The sequence below is a fragment of the Pelophylax lessonae genome, assembly GCF_965119305.1.
Source record: "Pelophylax lessonae genome assembly, chromosome: 8".
Classification (NCBI taxonomy): Eukaryota; Metazoa; Chordata; class Amphibia; order Anura; family Ranidae; genus Pelophylax; species Pelophylax lessonae.
Genome location: NC_138775.1, coordinates 241,449,376 through 241,468,429, shown reverse-complemented (window position 1 = coordinate 241,468,429; position 19,054 = coordinate 241,449,376). Strand labels below are relative to the sequence as shown.

The following is a 19,054-nucleotide window of genomic DNA, read 5'->3' as shown; positions in this document are numbered from 1 at the left end:
GTAGATCGCTGCCATTACTTGTAAAAAAAAAAAACACCAAAAATGACAGAAATCTTTCCCTTAGTAAACGCAATAACTTTTGCGCAAACCAATCAAAATACGCTTATTGTGATTTTTTTTTTACCAAACATAGGTAGCAGAAAACAAATTGGCCAAAAATTTTAAAAAAATTTGATTTTTACATTTTTTTTTGGGGGGGGGGGGGGGGGGAATTTCATATAAAAATGTGAAAAATATTTTTTCAAAATGTACGCTCTTTTTTTGTTTATAGCGCAAAAAGTAAAAATCGCACAGGTGATCAAATACCACCAAAAGAAAGCTCTGTTTGTGGGAAAAAAAGGACGTCATTTTGTTTGGGTACAGCATCGCACGACCACGCAATTGTCAGTTAAAGACGCACAGTGCCGAATCGCAAAAAGTGGCCTGGACGCAAGACAGCAAAATCCTCCGGTGGGAAGGGGTAAAAAAAGAGGAGTGAATCTACCCAATGGGGAGACATTTAAAAAACTTGAAAGAGAGAGAGTAACCCTCCCCCAAGTGACTACAAGTCCGAGTAGACTCTGCCAAGCATGGGCTGAACTGCCTGTTTGCCAAATACAACTGGACTGGATAGATCTTAAATAATTGAAAAAAGATCTGGACTTCCCAATTATCAGCTAACAGGAAATTCCCAAACTGGAAACAATTCCTTCCTCTGCTCAGATTTCCTCTCTCATTATAGATCCAATACATCTGCTATATAGACTATTCACTATAGCATGTATCTACACAGCCTACTGCATGGTGGGGGGAGAAGGTCTCTAACTAATTGACTGATTTTACCAAGAAGAATACTGTTTGACATTAATAATATTTTGAGTATGTACCCAAAAGCGTATTACCTGCTTGTTTAAGTATCCCTTGCTTTCTGTGTCAGCCAAATCCCAAACCTGTATGGAGACACAGGGCAAAGGGTCAGTTCCAGAGACTACTACATACACACATCCGCAGGAAAGCACAGATACTCTACAGACATTTACATTTCCCAAGTCAGCAAAAAGCATGCTTTGTCATCAAAATTATTACTGGGAATAGGGAGGGAAAAAAAAAAAAAATCACACAAAACACCCACACAATTCAGTGAACAAGTAAAGTACATTGTTGTTCTCTGTAATTTATACGGAAAAATGATTACAACATTGTCATTCTTATTCCATTTAAAAAAAATAAAGAAGTGAAAGAAAATGAAAGTTACTAAGCCTACCCCTTTTCTTTTTTTTTAAATAAATATAATCTCATTTCACTAAATGGTTTTTCAAATGTTACATTAGGAAAGCCTATTAATTTTGAATGGGCTGACAGTGCTTAAAACTCCAGGCAAATACAAGCCAAATTAATGCAACTTTGTATTCATAACAGATCACTAAATAGTTTTTTTTTTTTTTTTTTTTTTTAATGCAAGCAGTGTAAGTACCTGAATTTGATTTACTATCGGTCTCTTGCAGTCTACTGTAAAGAGCAACACAGATAGAAAAAGGGAGAAACAGAACAAAGAGCCCATCAGTTTTGATTCTGATAGCAGGAGGGCCAGAGTGACAGATGAATCCTCAAACGACGGCCCTCCAGCTGTTGCAGAACTACACATCCCATGAGGCATTGTAAAACTCTGACATTCACAAACATGACTAGGCATGATGGGAATTTTAGTTCCTTAATAACTGGAGGGCCATAGTTTGAAGACCCCTGAATTAGCTTATCAGTTTGCTGTTCCTTTACAGTCCCGTCACAAACTGGGGGAAAAGATAGGACCTGTGTTACGTCGCTGCTGCAGAGGATCTTCGTGTCTTCTACAGATCCATACATTCGGCAGCACACCATGGATCTTGTACAGCAGTCCGAAGAAACGTTTTATTTCAAAAGAATCACGTCAGGATAAGTGCAAAGTTTCAGAGTCACCCAGGACCCCTTCATCAGGCATGTGACAAAGGGGTCCTGTGTGACTCCGTAACGTTGCACCTATCCTGATGTGATCCTTTTGAAATAACGGAATTTTTGTAAAATCTTACCTGTAAAATTCCTTTCTCCGAGTCCTCCGACAGTCGCCGCCACCTCTAATTCTCAGTTAGAAAGACTCAGCCTTTCTAATCTTTTTTCTTTACTAGCTGTTTATTTTGTCAGCCTTAGTCGGATCTTGGGATGAAGACGGATTCTTGCGGAGCTGGGAATCGGACTGACCGCCCGGGTTCTCCAGGGCAGAGGGTCAGAGGGACTCCCAGCCCGCCATCGAGCGTTCAGCCATGTGTTCGTCCTGGCATTATGAACAACCCATCCCTGCTCGCAGCAGGGATGCAGCCTGTGAGGTGGCTACCTCACTGGACACATCTGCGGTGCTGCAGTGTCCTGTCCTTGGCTAATGGCATTCCCTGTCAGATGAGGACAGCGGCTTTCCATTCATAGAGGCACCCCACGCTATCAGGTACAGGTAAGTGCTTTCTGTGTGGGGCCTCTGTCTGGGGTGGCAGTCCTGTGTTGCTGTGTATTCCCCATGTCTGTGCCTGTGTGGGGCTCCCTGATGCGATCCCTGCGGGGGTCTCCTTGTTACATGCGCTGCGGTTCGGTGTGGTTTTGGGGACTTTTGTTTTCTGAGACTGTGCTACTCCTGCGGAGCGGAAGTCAATACCCAATAGTGATGACTTAGAGGTGGCGGCGACTGTCGGAGGACGTAAGAGAAAAAACGTTTCTTTAGACTGCTGTGCAAGATTCTTGGTGTACTGACGAATATGTATGTATCTGTGATAGATCCAGTGTCAAGCTGGTGATCGCTGCAGCACCCACAACTGATGTTTCCATATCCAGGAAGGTGTGTGATGGTAATATGAACTATTCTTCATGTCTTCTAGTCTGCCAGACAGGGCTGTGCTGGATTGCAGTGTAATTTTCCACACTGGATGGACAAAAAAACAAATTGCTTGACAGATAAAGCGGTCAATATACAGTACTGTGCAAAAGTTTTAGGCGGCGAGCAAAAAAAATCTGTAAAGTAAAGTGGTTGTAAAGCCTCAAGGTGAAAAACCTGAGCTGCAGATGCCCCCCAGACCCACCCCATTTTCTTACCTGAGCCCGATCTGATCCAGCAATGTGTACGCGTGCAGCAGCTCCAGCCGTTCTCTCTCCACATTGGACAAATTGGCTCCCGCTGCCGTCAAACAAATCCAATGACACGGGAGCAGGAAGCGGGCCCAAGTTCCGCTGTATGTGTCAATAGACCCAGCAGTGGGAATTGGGGAGCAAGACCACCCCGGTGCCCCTAAGGAAAACAGCTTTCCATGGGGGCACTCGATGAAGAGGAGGGGCCTGGATCACTGGCGGGGCATCACAGAAGAAGAGGATCGGGGCTGCTCTGTGCAAAATAACTGTGCAGAGCAGGTAAGTATAGGCAAGTTTGTTATTTTTATTTAAAAAAAAAAAAAACTGAATTTTTGTAAAATCTTACCGTAAAATTCCTTTCTCTGAGTCCTCCGACAGTCGCCGCCACTTCATAATCTTCACTAATGGGGTAATTGACCTTTTCTCCGCAGGAGTAGCTAGGCAACAAGATTTGTTAATATCAAAGCTTTTAGCATATCACACCCCTAGGGGGTGGTCCCCTCAGTCAATACCTCCCTGCTTCCAGCATTCTCAACTCAGTTTCAGTAGCATAGCAGTAGAGTACATAAACAAACCCCAACAGAGGGGCGGGGGCGGCGACTGTCGGAGGACTCAGAGAAAGGAATTTTACGGTAAGATTTTACAAAAATTCAGTTTTCTCTTACGTCCTCCGACAGTCGCCGCCACTTCATAATCTTCACTAATGGGGACGTCCCAGAGCAGTGTAGACATGGAGGGGTGGGAAAAAAACGCAGCCGCGCCTAAAGCAACGCAGTACCCACATCAGAGAAAGGAACCTTACCAAAGTAAGAGAACCAACCTTGCAACAGGAAAAAGTGCTCAACAGGAGCAACAACCCAGGAAGAACAAGTAACCCAGGGGTAAAAACACCCCAACAGCCAAGGTCCCAAACAAGGGACCCTAAGGCACTGCCGCACTAAGAACTTTACGGCCAAAGGAAGCATCTGCCGATGCCTGAACATCCACTTTGTAAAATTTTGAGAAGGTGTGAACGGACGACCAAGTCGCCGCCTTACACACCTGGGCCACAGAAGCCTGATGACGATAGGCCCAAGACGTACTCAGAGATCTGGTAGAGTGCGCCTTCACAGGGAAAGGAGGAACCTTCCCCCTCAAAGCATAGGCTTGCACAATCGTCTGTCTAATCCATTTGGCGATGGTAGCAGCCGACGCCGCCATGCCCTTCCGAGGTCCCTCTGGAAGGACGAATAGGGAATCCGACTTGCGAAAGGACTTAGTCGATGACAGGTAAACCCTGATCGCCCGAACAACATCCAAGGCATGGAAGCCACCTCCTTCGGATGCTTAGGCTTCGCGCAAAGCGAAGGCAAGACAATGTCCTCATTCAGGTGAAATTCCGAGATCCTCTTCGGAAGAAAGGAAGGGTTAGGTCGCAAGAGCACCTTATCCAAGTGAATCACCAAGTAGGGAGAGCTGCAGGACAAAGCTGCCAGCTCCGACACCCTGCGAGCCGAAGTGATCGCCACCAAAAAGGCAACCTTATTGGACAACAGAGACAACGAGATCTCCCTGATCTTTTCAAAGGGAGCCTGTTGTAATACGGACAGAACCAAGTTCAAGTCCCATGGAGGCAAAGGTTCCCTCCTAGGAGGGGCCAAATGTCGCACCCCTTGAACAAAGGTGCTAACCAATGAATGAGACGCCACAGGGCGTTGAAAAAGAACGGCCAGCGCAGAAATCTGACCCTTAATTGTGGCCAGCGCCAAACACTGGTCCACTCCCGTTTGGAGGAAAGCCAACACTCTCGACACCGAGTATGAGCGAGGGGAATACCCCCTGGACTCACACCAGGCAAAGTACGCTTTCCAAGTGCGGTAGTAAATTTTTCCCGAAGAGGCCTTTCTAGCCTTGATCAAAGTGGGAATGACCCCAGGGGAGAGACCCCTATCCTTCAGGACCTGGCTTTCAACAGCCAGGCCGTTAAAGCCAGCGACTGTAAAGCAGGATGGAATATCGGCCCTTGAGACAGAAGGTCTTCCCGAAGCGGCAGGCGCCACGGAACGTCGACTGCCAGATTTACGAGGTCTGTGTACCAAGACCGGCGAGGCCAGTCCGGTGCCACCAGAATCACCGCGTGCGGTTCCGAGGCCAACCTGCGAAGCAGCCTGGACAGCAGCTGAATCAGTGGAAAGGCATACATCAGACGATACTGATGCCAGGGCGCCACTAACGCGTCTGAGGCGTCTGCCCGAGGATCGCGCGTCCTGGCTACGAACCTTTCCACCTTGTTGTTCAGACGAGACGCGAACTGGTCCACATCCGGAAGACCCCACTTCACGCACAACATCTGGAAGACATCCGGGTGAAGGGACCATTCTCCCTGGTCCAGGGTCTGGCAACTCAGATAGTCCGCCTGCCAGTTCTCCACCCCCGGAATGTGCACAGCCGTTATCGCTGGGACGTGCGTCTCGGCCCACGACAGAATGTCGTTTACTTCCCGAGCAGCACGGGCACTCCTGGTGCCCCCTTGATGGTTGATGTAGGCCACCGCTGTGGCATTGTCCGTCTGAACCCGAACCGGACGGCCCTGAAGCCGTTCCGACCAATGCAGAAGGCAAAGTTTTATCGCTCGCAATTCCAGAATGTTTATCGGAAGAGACTACTCCTCCTCCGACCAAGTTCCCTGGGCGGACAGAACGCCCAGAACACCACCCCAGCCCGACAGGCTGGCATCCGTGGTGAGCACCGTCCATGACAAGGGACGGAAGGACTTGCCCCCCGACACCGCCGGGGACTGGAGCCACCACAAAAGACCCCTTCGGGTGTGACGGCTCAACGAGAACCGCAGATCCAGAGATTGCGGACGCCCGTCCCACTTGGCCAAGATCTCCGCCTGAAGACCCCGCGTGTGAAACGGGGCGAAGGGAATCGCCTCGAAAGCCGAGACCATAAGACCTAGACATCTCATACATGTCCGGAGGGACGAGCACTGAGTGTCCCTGAGGGACCTGACCTCGTCCTGAAGTGTCCGGAGCTTGTCTTCCGGCAGGAAGACCGTCGCCAGAGCAGAGTCCAGGATCATCCCCACATAGTGAAGACGAACCGACGGACACAACGTTGATTTTGGAAAATTTATCGTCCAACCAAACTCCTGCAGAGTCTGCATCGTGGTGGACAGGTCGTTCACCAGGCCCTGAAGTAAGATATCGTCCAGATATCCCAAGACAGAGACGCCCTGGGCTCTCAATAAAGCCAGGACCGGCGCAAGCACCTTGGTGAAAACCCGCGGAGCCGAAGCGAGACCGAAGGGTAACGCCACGAATTGGTAATGATCCTCCGCAATAGCGAGTACGCATCCTTCAGGTCGATGGAGGCCATGAGTTCCCCCGGAACCAGGGCAGCCACCACTGAGCGTAGGGATTCCATGCGGAACTTGCGAACCCACACAAAGCGGTTCAGAGCTTTCAAGTCCAGAATCGGACGTACCTTGTCCTCCTTTCTGGGCACAGTGAACAGATTGGAATAGAACCCCCGAAATCTGTCCCCATGAGGCACCGGAACCACCACTCCCTGGGCCCGCAGGTCCCGCACCGCCAGGTGCAGATCCTGCAAACGCTCCGGAGACAGCTGAAGATTTGGGGGAAAAAATCTGCTCGCCGGCCAAGAGAGAAACTCGATCTTGTATCTAGATCGAGCGATTTCCTGAACCCACCTGTCCCGAACGCGGGCCAGCCAGGGTTGAAGAAAACCGAGCAAACGTCCCCCCACCCCAGAACCGGGTGAGGGCGCCCCTTCAGGCCGAATTGGCATGGGCAGCGGACCCGGACTGGCCGGACTTCTGCTTACCTGCCCACTGCTTCTTCTGGGAGCCTTGGCCCTTGAAGGGCTTGCCCTTGTATTGCGACCGAAAGGCACGAAAGGACCCCTGAGAGGGCCTAAACGAGGTTTTCTTCTTACCGCGTACAGACTTCTGAGAGTGGGGTAAGAGAGTGCTCTTACCCCCGGAAATTCCCTTTATCAGAGAATCCAAAGATTCACCAAAAAGGCGAGATCCCGCGTAGGGAAGATTAGCTAAAGTCTTGCGAGATGATTGGTCAACCGACCAACATTTCAGCCATATCAGGCGACGGTTCAACACCGCTACACTGGAGAGGCGTGCAGCCAAAAGGTACTAAATCCAAGTCCGCATCACACAAATACATGACACCCTGATGAATTTGATCCACCATAGCCAACGTTGTCGGCGGAGCAGAGTCAGCCACCAGGGTGCGCCTGAGCACCTGCGTCCAATCCATAATAGCCTGGGCTGCCATAATGGAAGCAAAAATAGGCTTCAGCATAGAACCAGCAACCGTATAAGCATGACGGGCAAGAGACTCCAATCTCCTGTCCGTAGGGTCCCGGAACACCGGGGTATCCTCAGCAGGAATCGCAGTAGATTTATTCAAAACTGCCACCGCGTGATCCACCTGAGGCGGCACACACCAACGCTCATCAGTGGTGGGTGTAAATGGATAACGCAGCTTGAACTTACTTGGCACAGTAAAAGGCTTCTTTAAATTGCGCCATTGCTCATCGACAGCGTGTTGAAATTCCGCAGGGCAGGGAAAAACCTGCGCTGTTTTGCGCTTCCTTTGCGTCCCATAAGAGGACATCAAAGCAGGAGGACATGGTTCATCCTGCAAACGCAGTGTTTCCTTGATAGAAGCAACCAACTCATCCATGAGTGCAAGCTCTTCAGGCGAGCCAGGGGGAGAATTATCAACTCCTACCTCAGCCTCCCCCTCAGACCCCACAAGGTCCAGAGATGAACGAGACCCTGAGAAGGGTACTCCAGCCATAGCAGCCCTATCGCCCTCTGAATCAGAGGAAATAGACAATCTGGGCCGTTTTGCGGATCGATCAGCCATAAGCATCTGCACCTGAGAAGCCAAGTTCGCCACAATAGCAGCCAGATCAGCCCCCTCGGGGGATGCAGCAGCCCCTTGGCCCCCCACCAAGGTGGGAGGAAACTTGCAATCCTGAGAATCCATGCCCCAGTAATAATTGAAATAAAGGACTGCCCCTTTAAGACCGCGGTGAGCGCAGCCCACCGCACACTACTGTATGTACCGACCCCCACAGGGATAAGGAACACTGAGCAAGGAAATACAGGATAAGGATAAGTAAAAACCTGGAGAGACCACACAGGCTGCTGCCACCGATCGCTGTTCCAGAGCAAAAAGAAAGTGATGCAATGACTGACCGCCCTATAAAGCCTATGCAGGCTTCACAAACATGGCCGCTCGGCTGAGGCATTGTAGGCAATGAGAAAATGGTGCCGACATGTGGCTGTATGAGCGATCGCCGCCAAAATGGCGGCGTTTGGCACCAAAACACCGCGCTGTACCACACAGGGCCGGTCACCATGGTTTGCCGAAAAAAATGGCGGGCCGCATTAGCGGTCGCCGCACAGCATGTCTGATCCCAGTCTGCCCATACAGTACACATAGCAGAGCGGGAAAGCCCCCCCCCCCCCCCCCGCAGCCCACAGAAAGGCAGCTATTCCACACAGGAATCTGACAGGGAGCTCAGCACATACACAGACATGCGGGTCACATAGTCACAGACTGACACCCAAAACAGACAGGTCCCCACATAGAAGTGCACTTACCATTCTGGATGGCGTGGGGAGCCTTCTCCAGCGACCAAACCGCTGTACTGAGGACAGGGAGTGTCGCAGCCAGGACACAGTGGAACTGCGGTGCGAAATCGCAAACGGCGTCCGGTGAGGTAGCCACCTCACAGGCAGCATCCCTGCAGCGAACAGGGATGGGTCGTTCAATATGCCAGGGAAACCTGAGCTGAACGCTCGATGGCAGGCTGGGGAACCCCTGGCCCTGAGCCCTGGGATCCAGGGTGGCCAGTCCGAGACCCAGCTCCGCATGATCATCTTCATCAGAAGAAACTAAACTAATGCTGAGAAAAGAACAGCTAAGTAAAAGAAAGAGAAAAATACTCAAAATAAAATCAAAAAGAGAATAGAAGGCTGAGACTGAAAGCCCCAGCACAGGATCAGCCAGCTACTCCTAAGCTAGGCAATTGAAAACTGAGTTGAGAATGCTGGAAGCAGGGAGGTATTGACTGAGGGGACCACCCCCTAGGGGTGTGATATGCTAAAAGCTTTGATATTAACAAATCTTGTTGCCTAGCTACTCCTGCGGAGCAAAGGTCAATTACCCCATTAGCGGCGGCGACTGTCGGAGGACGTAAGAGAAACAAGGGTTTACAACCCTATTAAGAATGCTTCCAGAAATAAAAGTGTTAATAGCTTTTTTTTTATCAATTAAAAAAAAAAGCAAAAGCAAACCAAAGTGAAATCCAAATCAAAGCAATATTTAGTGTGACTACCCTTTGGCTTCAAACCAGCAATAATTCTTCTAGGTACACTTGTACACAGCTTTTGAAGACGCTTGGCTGGTAGGTTGTTCCAAACATCTTCTGTGGATGTAGGCTGCATCATATCTTTCTGTCTCTACATGTAATCCCAGACAGATTTGATGTTAAGATCAGGTCTCTGTGGAGGCCAAACAATCACTTCTAGAACTCCTTGTTCCTCTTTACATCAAAGAAAGTTCTTAATGATATTGGCTGTATGTTTGAGGTCGCTGTCCTTATGCAGAATAAAATTTGGGGCAAATCACACGCCTCCCTGATGGTATGGCATGATGGATAAGTATCTGCCCGTATTTCTCAGCATTGAGAACACCATTGATCCTGACCAAATCTCCAACTCCATTTGCAGAGATGCAGCCCCAAACTTGTGAGAAACTCCCATCATACTTCACTGTTGCCTGCAGACACTCATTTTACCACTCTCCACCTCATCAGCAAACAAACTGCCTCCTGCTACAATCCAATATTTCAAATTTTGACTCATCAGTCCAGACTACCTGCTGCCATTTTTCTGCACCCCAGTTCCTATGTTTTTGTGTAAAGTTAAGTAGCTTAGCCTTGTTTCCACATTGAAGGTATAGATTTTTGGCCACAATTCTTCCATGAAGACCACATTTGGCCATATTTCTCCAGATGGTAGATGGGTGTAGCTGGGTCCCACTGGTTTCTGCCTGTTCTGTGCTGATGGTACTGCTGGACATCTTCCGATGTCAAAGCGAACCAAGCATGATGTCGCTTTCATCTGCTGCATTCCTTGGCCCGACCACTGTATTTACAGTCCTCGACACTGCCGTTACTTTGTGCTTCTTCAAAAGCTTGGAAAGCAGATCTTGAAACCCTAGTCTGCTTTAAAATCTTTGCCTGGGAGATACCTTGCTGATGCAGTATAACCACCTTGTGTCTTGTTGCTGTGCTCAGTCTTTGCCATGGTGTATGACCTGTGACATGAAACGGTCTTCTACAACCTCACCTTATTAGCAGAGTTTGGCTGTTCCAGTTTTAAGCCTCCTACATGGCTGCTTCTGTTTAGGTTGACTGTTTTAACCTACATATGAAATTGCTTATCATTAGCACCTGCCTGGCAAATATGGTGTAAGAATCTATGCTGGTTTGAAGCCAAAAGGGTAGTCACACAAAATATTGATTGGATTTCGATTTTTCTTCAGTTCACTCACTTTTTTGTACACATTTTGTAAAAGGGATGAAAATACAATATATATTTTTGAAAGGATTCTTACTTTACAGCATTTCTTCACGCCTGTCTAAAACTTTTGCACTGTACTGTAAATGTATGACACATGAGTATTTAAGTTGTTTGCCTGGAGTTCAGTTTACTGTAGCACGGTGTCTTAAAAGTTAGCAAGTCTGCACTGGGGTCCTCATTTTAAATCCAAGGATGCTGCAGCTTTAAATACAAGCTAAAAGTCCAATGGTAAAATAAATGTAATTAAATCAAGAAAAAATGGTGCCGCAGATAGATTTTAGCGCAAAAAAAAAAAAAAAGACAAAAAGCGTAACTGAAGCAAGACAATCCCATGTTCCCAGTATAAAATACAAGACAAATCTGGCACCAGACAGGAAAAACAGTTATGGGGAAACACACCAGGACAACACTGGACTTATAGGGAGCATGAAACCAGAGACAAGCTTAGATGTTACCTGTGCTGGTGCAAGATAATATTTAACAATAGTAAAATCTATTTGGAGATGTTGCCTCATAGTGACTGATCCACCAGAACGTTTTAGATTTCAAATACAATGACAAACAATTGGCCTTTGTGAACTGTGTGACTGATGTCTACAGGAATACAACCCAAAAATTAGTTTCTTTAGTGCCGAGCAGCAAAAACTGATTAGAAATACAGAAAAACAGAATAGGTTAATGCACAGATTTTATTTTTTTTTATCACTTGCCTTGCCCAGAACCAGATCGGGGAGACCAGACTTCTTCAGGAACACAGCAGCATCTCCAGCCAATACTTTCCCAGAGCTGGCCGACTCCAACTGAGAGAAATGTGCATGATGGATAAGGTAAGTTACTGAACACAACTGAATTCTACAGAAACTAGGTTCATTGATTGGGTTTTAAATCACAGTTGTTCATCATCAATAAAGGGGATCTAAAGCATTTTTTTGGTTAAAAATTGTCAGCTTTTTTTTTTTTTCAATAAATGTTTTCAAAATGTTTAATGACCAAAACAATTGTACATAAAAGGATTGAAGGTCTTTTACAGATGCAGTGGAGTGTCATACTGTTACATAATGTATTAAATCATTATTTATAAAGACCATAAGTGAGCAATACAGGCATGAAACCTTAAGGGCCCTTTCATATTATGTAGTGACCTGCATTTTTCTCCACAAGGAGCTAGGACACATAGAAAACTGCTTTCTTTGTGCATGGTGTGGCGCGGAAAAACACAGATCTGCTGCATTTTTCCACAGCTCATTGGACGGCACCTCAGGAGAAGTGACTGGAGTGTAAAGTGGTAGTAAAGCCAAACACTAACTATTCTTTTAAAATATCCCTCCCCCTTCTCCTACTTATCCTCCATACTCCCTATAATAAAAGATCTGTAAACCTAATTTTTGAAAATCTGATCTAGTCACGTGATTTCACAGCTCCGTCTCCCCTTAGTATAGGAGAGCTCACCCATAGGATCCCATGGCTCAGCAGTTGTCAGCGCTTCCTCCCCTGCAGCAGCTGCTCATCGACACAGGAAGGTGAGCTGCAGGTTTACGTAACCGTACTGGAGTAGGTGGGAGGAGGGGGAAGAACATTTTTAAAAATAGTTAAGTTAGGCTTTTTTTTTTTTTTGCACGTTGTACTTTGGTAAGTACTCCGATTAAAGCAAAAAAAAAAAGCAAACAGTGCGATGTGCTGAAACAGGGGGCAGGAAAAAAGTGAAGGAAAAAAGTGAAGGAAAAAAGTATTTGATCCTCTGATTTTGCAAGTTTGCCCACTGACAAAAAAATGATCAGTCTATAATTTTACTGGTAGGTTTATTTTAACAGTGAGAGACAGAAAAACATAAAAAAAAAAAAAAAGTTATAAACCGATTCCCATTTTAATGAGTGAAATAAGTGAAATAACTATAAATATATATATAAACATGACTTAGTACTTGGTGGCAAAACCCTGGTTAGAAATCACAGAGGTCAGACGTTTCTTGTAGTTGGCCACCAGGTTTGCACACATCTCAGGAGGGATTTTGTCCCTCTCCTCTTTGCAGATCCTCTCCAAGTCCTTAAGGTTTGGAGGCTGACGTTTGGTAACTTGAACCTTCAGCTCCCTCCACACATTTTCTACAGGATTTAACCGGAAAAAAAAAAAAAAAACCCTGCAGGACCGCTGAGGGAGCGGTCATGTTCCCTTGGCGTCTCTTCCTGGTTCGGCGGCTCCGGCGCTGTGAGTGGCCGGAGCCGCGATGACATCACTCCAGCGCATGCGCGCGGGAGTCACTTTCCAAAAAGGAGCCGGCAAAGAGCTCTGAAGGACGCCGGACCTTCAGAGCGCATGCGCCGCTGGTTTCAGCAGCTGCATGCAGGACGAATATCTCCTAAACCGTGCAGGTTTAGGAGATATTAATTTTACCTACAGGTAAGCCTTATTATAGGCTTACCTGTATGTAAAAAGGTAAAAAAAAGCGACGATACTTCCGCTTTAAGGTCTGGAGACTGGATAGGCCACTCCAGGACCTCAATGTGTTTCTTTGTTGCCTTGGCCACGTGTTTTGGGTAATTTTCATGCTGGAATACCCATCCACAATCCATGTTCAATGCCCTGGCTGAGGAAGGGGCTTCTCACCCAATATTTAACGGTACGTGGCCCCGACCATCATCCTTTGATATGGTGAAGTTTTCCTGTAACATTAGCAGAAAAACACCCCCAAAGCATGACGTTATCACCTCAATGTTTGACGGTGGGGATGGTGTTCTTGAAGTAATAGGCAGCATTCCTCCTCCTCCAAACAGGGAGAGTTCAGTTGATGCCAAAGAGCTTGATTTTGGCCCCATCTGACCACAACACTTTCACCCAGTTCTCCTCTGAATCATTCAGATGTTCATTAGCAAGTTTCAGACAGGCCAATACATGTGCTTTCTTGAGCTTGGGGACCTTGTGGGAGCTGCAGGATTTCAGTCCTTCACGGCATAGTGTTACAAATGGTTTTCTTGTTGACTATGGTCCCAGCTGCCTTCAGATCATTGCCAAGATTCTCCCGTGTAGTTCTGGGCTAATTTCTCACTGTACTCATGATCATTGAAACTCCACGAGCCCCATGGATGCATGGAGCCCCAGACAGAGAGATTGACAGTTATTTTTGTCTTTCTTCCTTTTGCGAATATTCGCATCAACTGTTGCCACCCTCTCACCAAGCTGCTTGGCGATGGTCTTGTAGCCCATTTTAGCCTTGTTGTAGGTCTGCAATCTTATCCCCAACATCCTTGGACAGCTTTTTGGTTCTGGCCATCGTGGAGAGATTGGAATCTGATTGATTGCTTCTCTGGACAGGTGTCTTTTATACAGGCAACAAGCAGAGATTAAGAGCACTCCCTTTAAGAGAGTACTCCTGATCTAAGCTCATTATCTGTAAAATAGATACCTGGGAGCCAGAAATCTTGCTGATTGATAGGGGATCAAATACTTATTTTGCTCATTAAAATGCAAATCAATTGATAACTTTTTTTGAACAAATTTTTTCTTGATACATTTGTTATTCTGTCTCTTACTGTTAAAATAACCTACCATTAAAATTATAGACTGATCATTTGTCAGTGGGCAAATGTACAAAATCAGCAGGGGATCAAATACTTTTTTCCCTCACTGTAGGTGTGAAATATCTACAAAGAAATGAAGCTCACGTGACCAAAGAGGATGTAGACAAGAAAAAAAAACAAAAAAAACAACACAAACATATTGGAGTACTCATGTCAGGTTTTTATTGCAAAGTGCAGAAGGGGTATGGGGCACTGGACTTTTTTTTTTTTTTTTTGAAAATTTGTTTATTGAAGTTTTCACATGCAAAAAAACAAACAAAAAAAGTGAGAAATGTGTGCTACCCACACAGGGGTGCTGGAGCAAAATCAACATATGAGTAACCACTGGTTGCATGGATGGCATTTGGATTAACAAGGTGTGGTTAGACAAACGTTGCATTAATCAGGGATGTATAAAACAAAATAACAGCAGCACTTATCGAGATCAAGCACTCAAAGAGTGGTCCCTTCCTAGTTGGGGTATAAGAAACTCAAGGGAAATGTACCCATTGCAATCGAATAAGCCATTATGACGTAGCCGTGGTAGGGTCGACCAACCACTCGGACCATACTTTGTCGTATTTTGCAGAGCAACCCCTATTTATATGTAGGTGTCCTTATAGAGTGGAAGGCTGTTATTTACCAAGGTTCTCCAAAAGAATAGAGAGGGGGGAACTGGGTTTTTCCAGTGGAGTGCAAAAGCTTTTCTAGCATAGAAAAGAAGGTCAACCGACGTTTTCTCTGCAACAGTAAGAACCAAATTTTCTCCAAAACACATGATACAAATTTCCATGGAGGAAGGTACTTTGGTTACTGACACCGTATTGATTACGACATACACGTGTGACCAAAACCTGGCAATAACCAGACAGGACCAGAAAATGTGACAAATCACCCGGGGAATGGCTGCATCTCCAACACTCTGGAGGATGAGAGGGACACATGACATGTAGACTAGGTGGTGTATAATATGCCCTGTGGACGATTTTGAACTGAACTAGCTTGTCCCGTGAAGAGACCAGAGTAAGGAAAGGGAGGTCCCAAATGTCATCCCAGTCATCATCGTCCAAGTGCTGGATATCATGCTACCACTTAGCTCTAAGGCCAGACAAGGTAAGAAAAGATATTGAAAGTAGTTGGACATAGAGGTGGGAAGTGGGTTTCTCTGTAAAGTCGTTCAAGGGCTGACTGGACCACTACAAGGGAGGCTTGTGGGAATTGGCTGGAAAAGGCATGGGAGAGCTGCTAAACAAATAAGGAGGAAGACTGAAATCTGACGATAATTGCGACCAGGGCTTTAGCGTGGCAGCAGATGAAGTTTGAGATACACTTTACATTGAATCTTGCAGCAAATAAAAATGGGGCATAGACGGGTTTAGCCAGAGTGGACTATTAGGTCAGACTGCTCCTTCTGGGAAGGTGTTCGCACAGGTGGCCAAGTTTCCAGGCTCTGATGGTAGTGAGCGGGTATGGAGCTTTAAGGCCTTCGACCAAAAGAAGTTGCAATGCTTCGAAGGATGAGACCACTGCAGCTTCTAGCATGGTGGAGGTATTGGAGCCTTCAGGAGGAGAACCACCAAGCTGCTGTCACCAGCTGGGTGGCCAAAAAATTCTTGTGACAAATCAGGGAAAGCCAAGCCCCCTTGGGTGGTTGGGTGCATCAAGGCAGACAACTTGTAACGTGGAGGATTACCACCCCAAAGGAAGGCACTGCACCATTAAGTATAACCCCAATTCCAAAAAAGCTGGGGTTCTGTGTAAAATCTAAATAAAAACAGAATGCAATGATTTGCAAACATCATAAACCCATATTTTATTCATAATAGATATTAGGCTGTATGACCCCTGACCCCGTCTGGACAATGCTGATCACATGCACCCTTCCAAAAAAAAAAAAATTGGAATACAAACTAAACTAAGCATCTGCAGAGTGCCCCCAAGGCTCTGTTCTATCAGCAGACGGATTGGGGGGACAGTAAAAGGAGGGGAGGAACAGAGCAGACGGATCAAACAGCCTTTTTACACAATGCAGAGGAATGATCCCTTAGGTTCCACAGTGAGTATAACAAGCATGCTTTACTGCATATACAGACTGATTTTACTGTTGTGGGTTTAGGAACACTTTAAGCACCCGGACTCTTACTACAAATCCATGCTGTAGTCATCGATGTACTGCTGAAATATGCAAGGCCTTTCCTGAAAGACATCTGGTTGGGAACATATGCTGCTCTTAAACCTGGATTTAACTTTTTAGCATTGATGGTGCCTTTTCAGATGTGCAAGCTGCCCATTCCACACACACTAATGCTTCCCCATACCATCAGAGATGCAGGCTTTTAAACTAAGCGCTGATAACAAGCTCAAAGGTCCCTCTCCTCTTTAGTACACGGCACCCATGGTTGCCAAAAAGAATGTCAAATTTCAATTTGTCTGACTAAAATAAGCTTTGGCCCAGAGAAGACGGTGGGGCCTCTGGATTATGCTTCTTAGCATGATAGAGCTTTAACTTGCATGTTTGGATGGCTTGGTGAACTGTGTTTACAGACAGTGATTTGTGGAAGTATTCCTAAGCCCATGCATCTAAAAATATGCACTGTCACTGTACTAATGACACCTGCTGGGAAGGCATTAACATCTAAAGCGAACTAAGGGTTAAATGTGTGCCTAACCAGTGTTTTTTGTGTGTACTGTGAGGTGCTTTAACTAAGGAATGTGCCAGTTTTTATTCCCTGCTTTGCAAGAAAACAGAAACCCCCACATTCCCACTGACAGGACAGAGCTCTGTGCTGTCTTACTCCTTCCCGATCAGCAGGTGCCAGTGGTCATCCATTGGCCGGAACCTGCCGATTGGCTTATGCTGTGACTAATCACAGCTCGTGCGCCGGCGGAGTGTGCCCCCTACCCGGAAGTACTGGATCATCTACCAGGTTGAAATCAATGCATATCATAGAAAAAATTGGATTTTTGACTTCCCATAATATCTATTTCTCTTATGTTCATTGACTAACACAGCTCCTGTCATTCTTGACCATTGGGTTATACTGCCCCCTACAGGAGTAGGACACTAGGCAGAAAAAAATTCTGGCTACACCCATGGGCAGTCCGAGAATTGATATTCCCTCTCTGCTATAGTCACTCGGTTTTGCTAAAAGCAGTGTCAGGAGAATAATAACTTTATAGAGGGGTGGGTGCTGTGTCCGTCAATGAACATTACGGAAAGTCAAAAATCCCATTTTCTCTTTCATTCATTAATGGACACAGCTCTTGATATTCTTAACCATTGGGATGTCCCAAAGCAGTGTTAAACATGAGGGGAGGGAAAAGAAAAAAACTCCCAAGGCTAAACAGTAGCCAACCAGGCAACAGGAACTCAACCAAAACAATTGGAGCCCACCTTAAAACAAAAATACACCCTCAAAGAGAATCAGGTCCTCTTACACAGCAGCCTGCAAAACCTTGCAGCCAAAGGAAGCATCCGCAGATGCCAACACATCCACCTTATAATACTTTTGTGAAAGTGTGCACAGACGACCAGGTGGCCACCTTGCAAACCTGCAGCACTGACGCCTGATGAGGTAAGGCCCAAGAAGCACTAAGCGCCTTAGTAAAGTACGCCTTAACAGGGAAAGGAGGAACCTGACCCTTAATTGAATAGGCCTGAACCACTGTCTGTCTGATCCATATGGAAATGGTCGCAGCAGAAGCAGCCAACCCTTTGAGGGCCACCCCTCAGTAAAAATAGTGAGTCTGACTTCCTAAAAGACTCCGCCAGGTACACCCCGATTGCCTGAACCCCATCCAGGGAATGCAAGGCAATTTCCTAAGGATGTTTTGGCCTGGGACATGGGGAAGGCAACACAATGTCTTCATTCAAATAGAAATCAGAGACGACCTTTGGAAGGTACGACAGACAGGGACAAAGAACCACCTTATCTCTGTGAACCACCGTGTAAGGTAAATGACAAGACAACGCCGCCAGCTCCGACACCCTGTGCGCAGAAGTAATAGTCACCAAAAAGCCCACCTTCTGGGACAAAGTAAGCAGGGGAACCTCCTGAAGACTTTCAAAAGGAGGTTTCTGAAGAACTGACAGCACCAAATCGAGGTCCCACGGCGGCATGGGAGACCGCACTGGAGGAGCCAAGTGTCAAACTCCCTGGATAAAAGTACGCACCAAGGAATGTGTGGCCAATGAACTTTGAAAGAAAACCACTAAGGCTGGAATCTGGCCCTTGATGGTACTCAAGACCAGGTGCTGCTCAACCCCCATTGGAGGAAAGCCAATATCCGAGCTACCAAAAAGGAGTGAGAGTGAACCCCAAGAGACTCACACCACGCAATGCAAGTCTTCCAAGTACAATGGTAGATCTTCCTAAATTTAGATTTTCTAGCCTTTAACATTGTAGGAATCACAGATTCAGAAAAACCTCTATCCTTCCGCACCTGGCTTTCCACAGCGGAGCCGTAAAAGCCAGCAACTGTAAAGCAGGATGGAAGATTGGCCCTTGGGACAGCAGATCTTCCCTGAGAGGAAGTCTCCAAGGAGCATCAGCGACAAGCTGTACCAGATCTGCGTACCAAGACCGGCGAGGCCAATCTGGAGCCCCTAGAATGACCAGAATCCCTTTTGCCTCGATCCTGCACAGGAGTCTTGGCAGAAGAGGGGGGGGGGGGGCGTAAATCCGATGATACTGACTCCAAGGAGCGACTAATGCATCTGTGGCGTTGGTTAGAGGATCCTGAGACCGTGCCA

The 19,054-nt window shown here is 46.7% G+C and overlaps 1 protein-coding gene across 1 annotated transcript in view; it reads right to left on the bottom strand.

Annotated features, from left to right (window-relative positions):
- EPS15 (epidermal growth factor receptor pathway substrate 15) overlaps positions 1 to 19,054 on the bottom strand; it is a 207,165-nt gene that overhangs the window by 176,448 nt on the left and 11,663 nt on the right. The window contains exons 3-4 of the mRNA XM_082265510.1: positions 11,458 to 11,547; positions 882 to 929 (exon numbers count right to left, since the gene is read on the bottom strand). Coding sequence (XP_082121636.1) covers positions 882 to 929; positions 11,458 to 11,547 — 138 coding nt within the window. The remainder of the gene's footprint in view (positions 1 to 881; positions 930 to 11,457; positions 11,548 to 19,054) is intronic.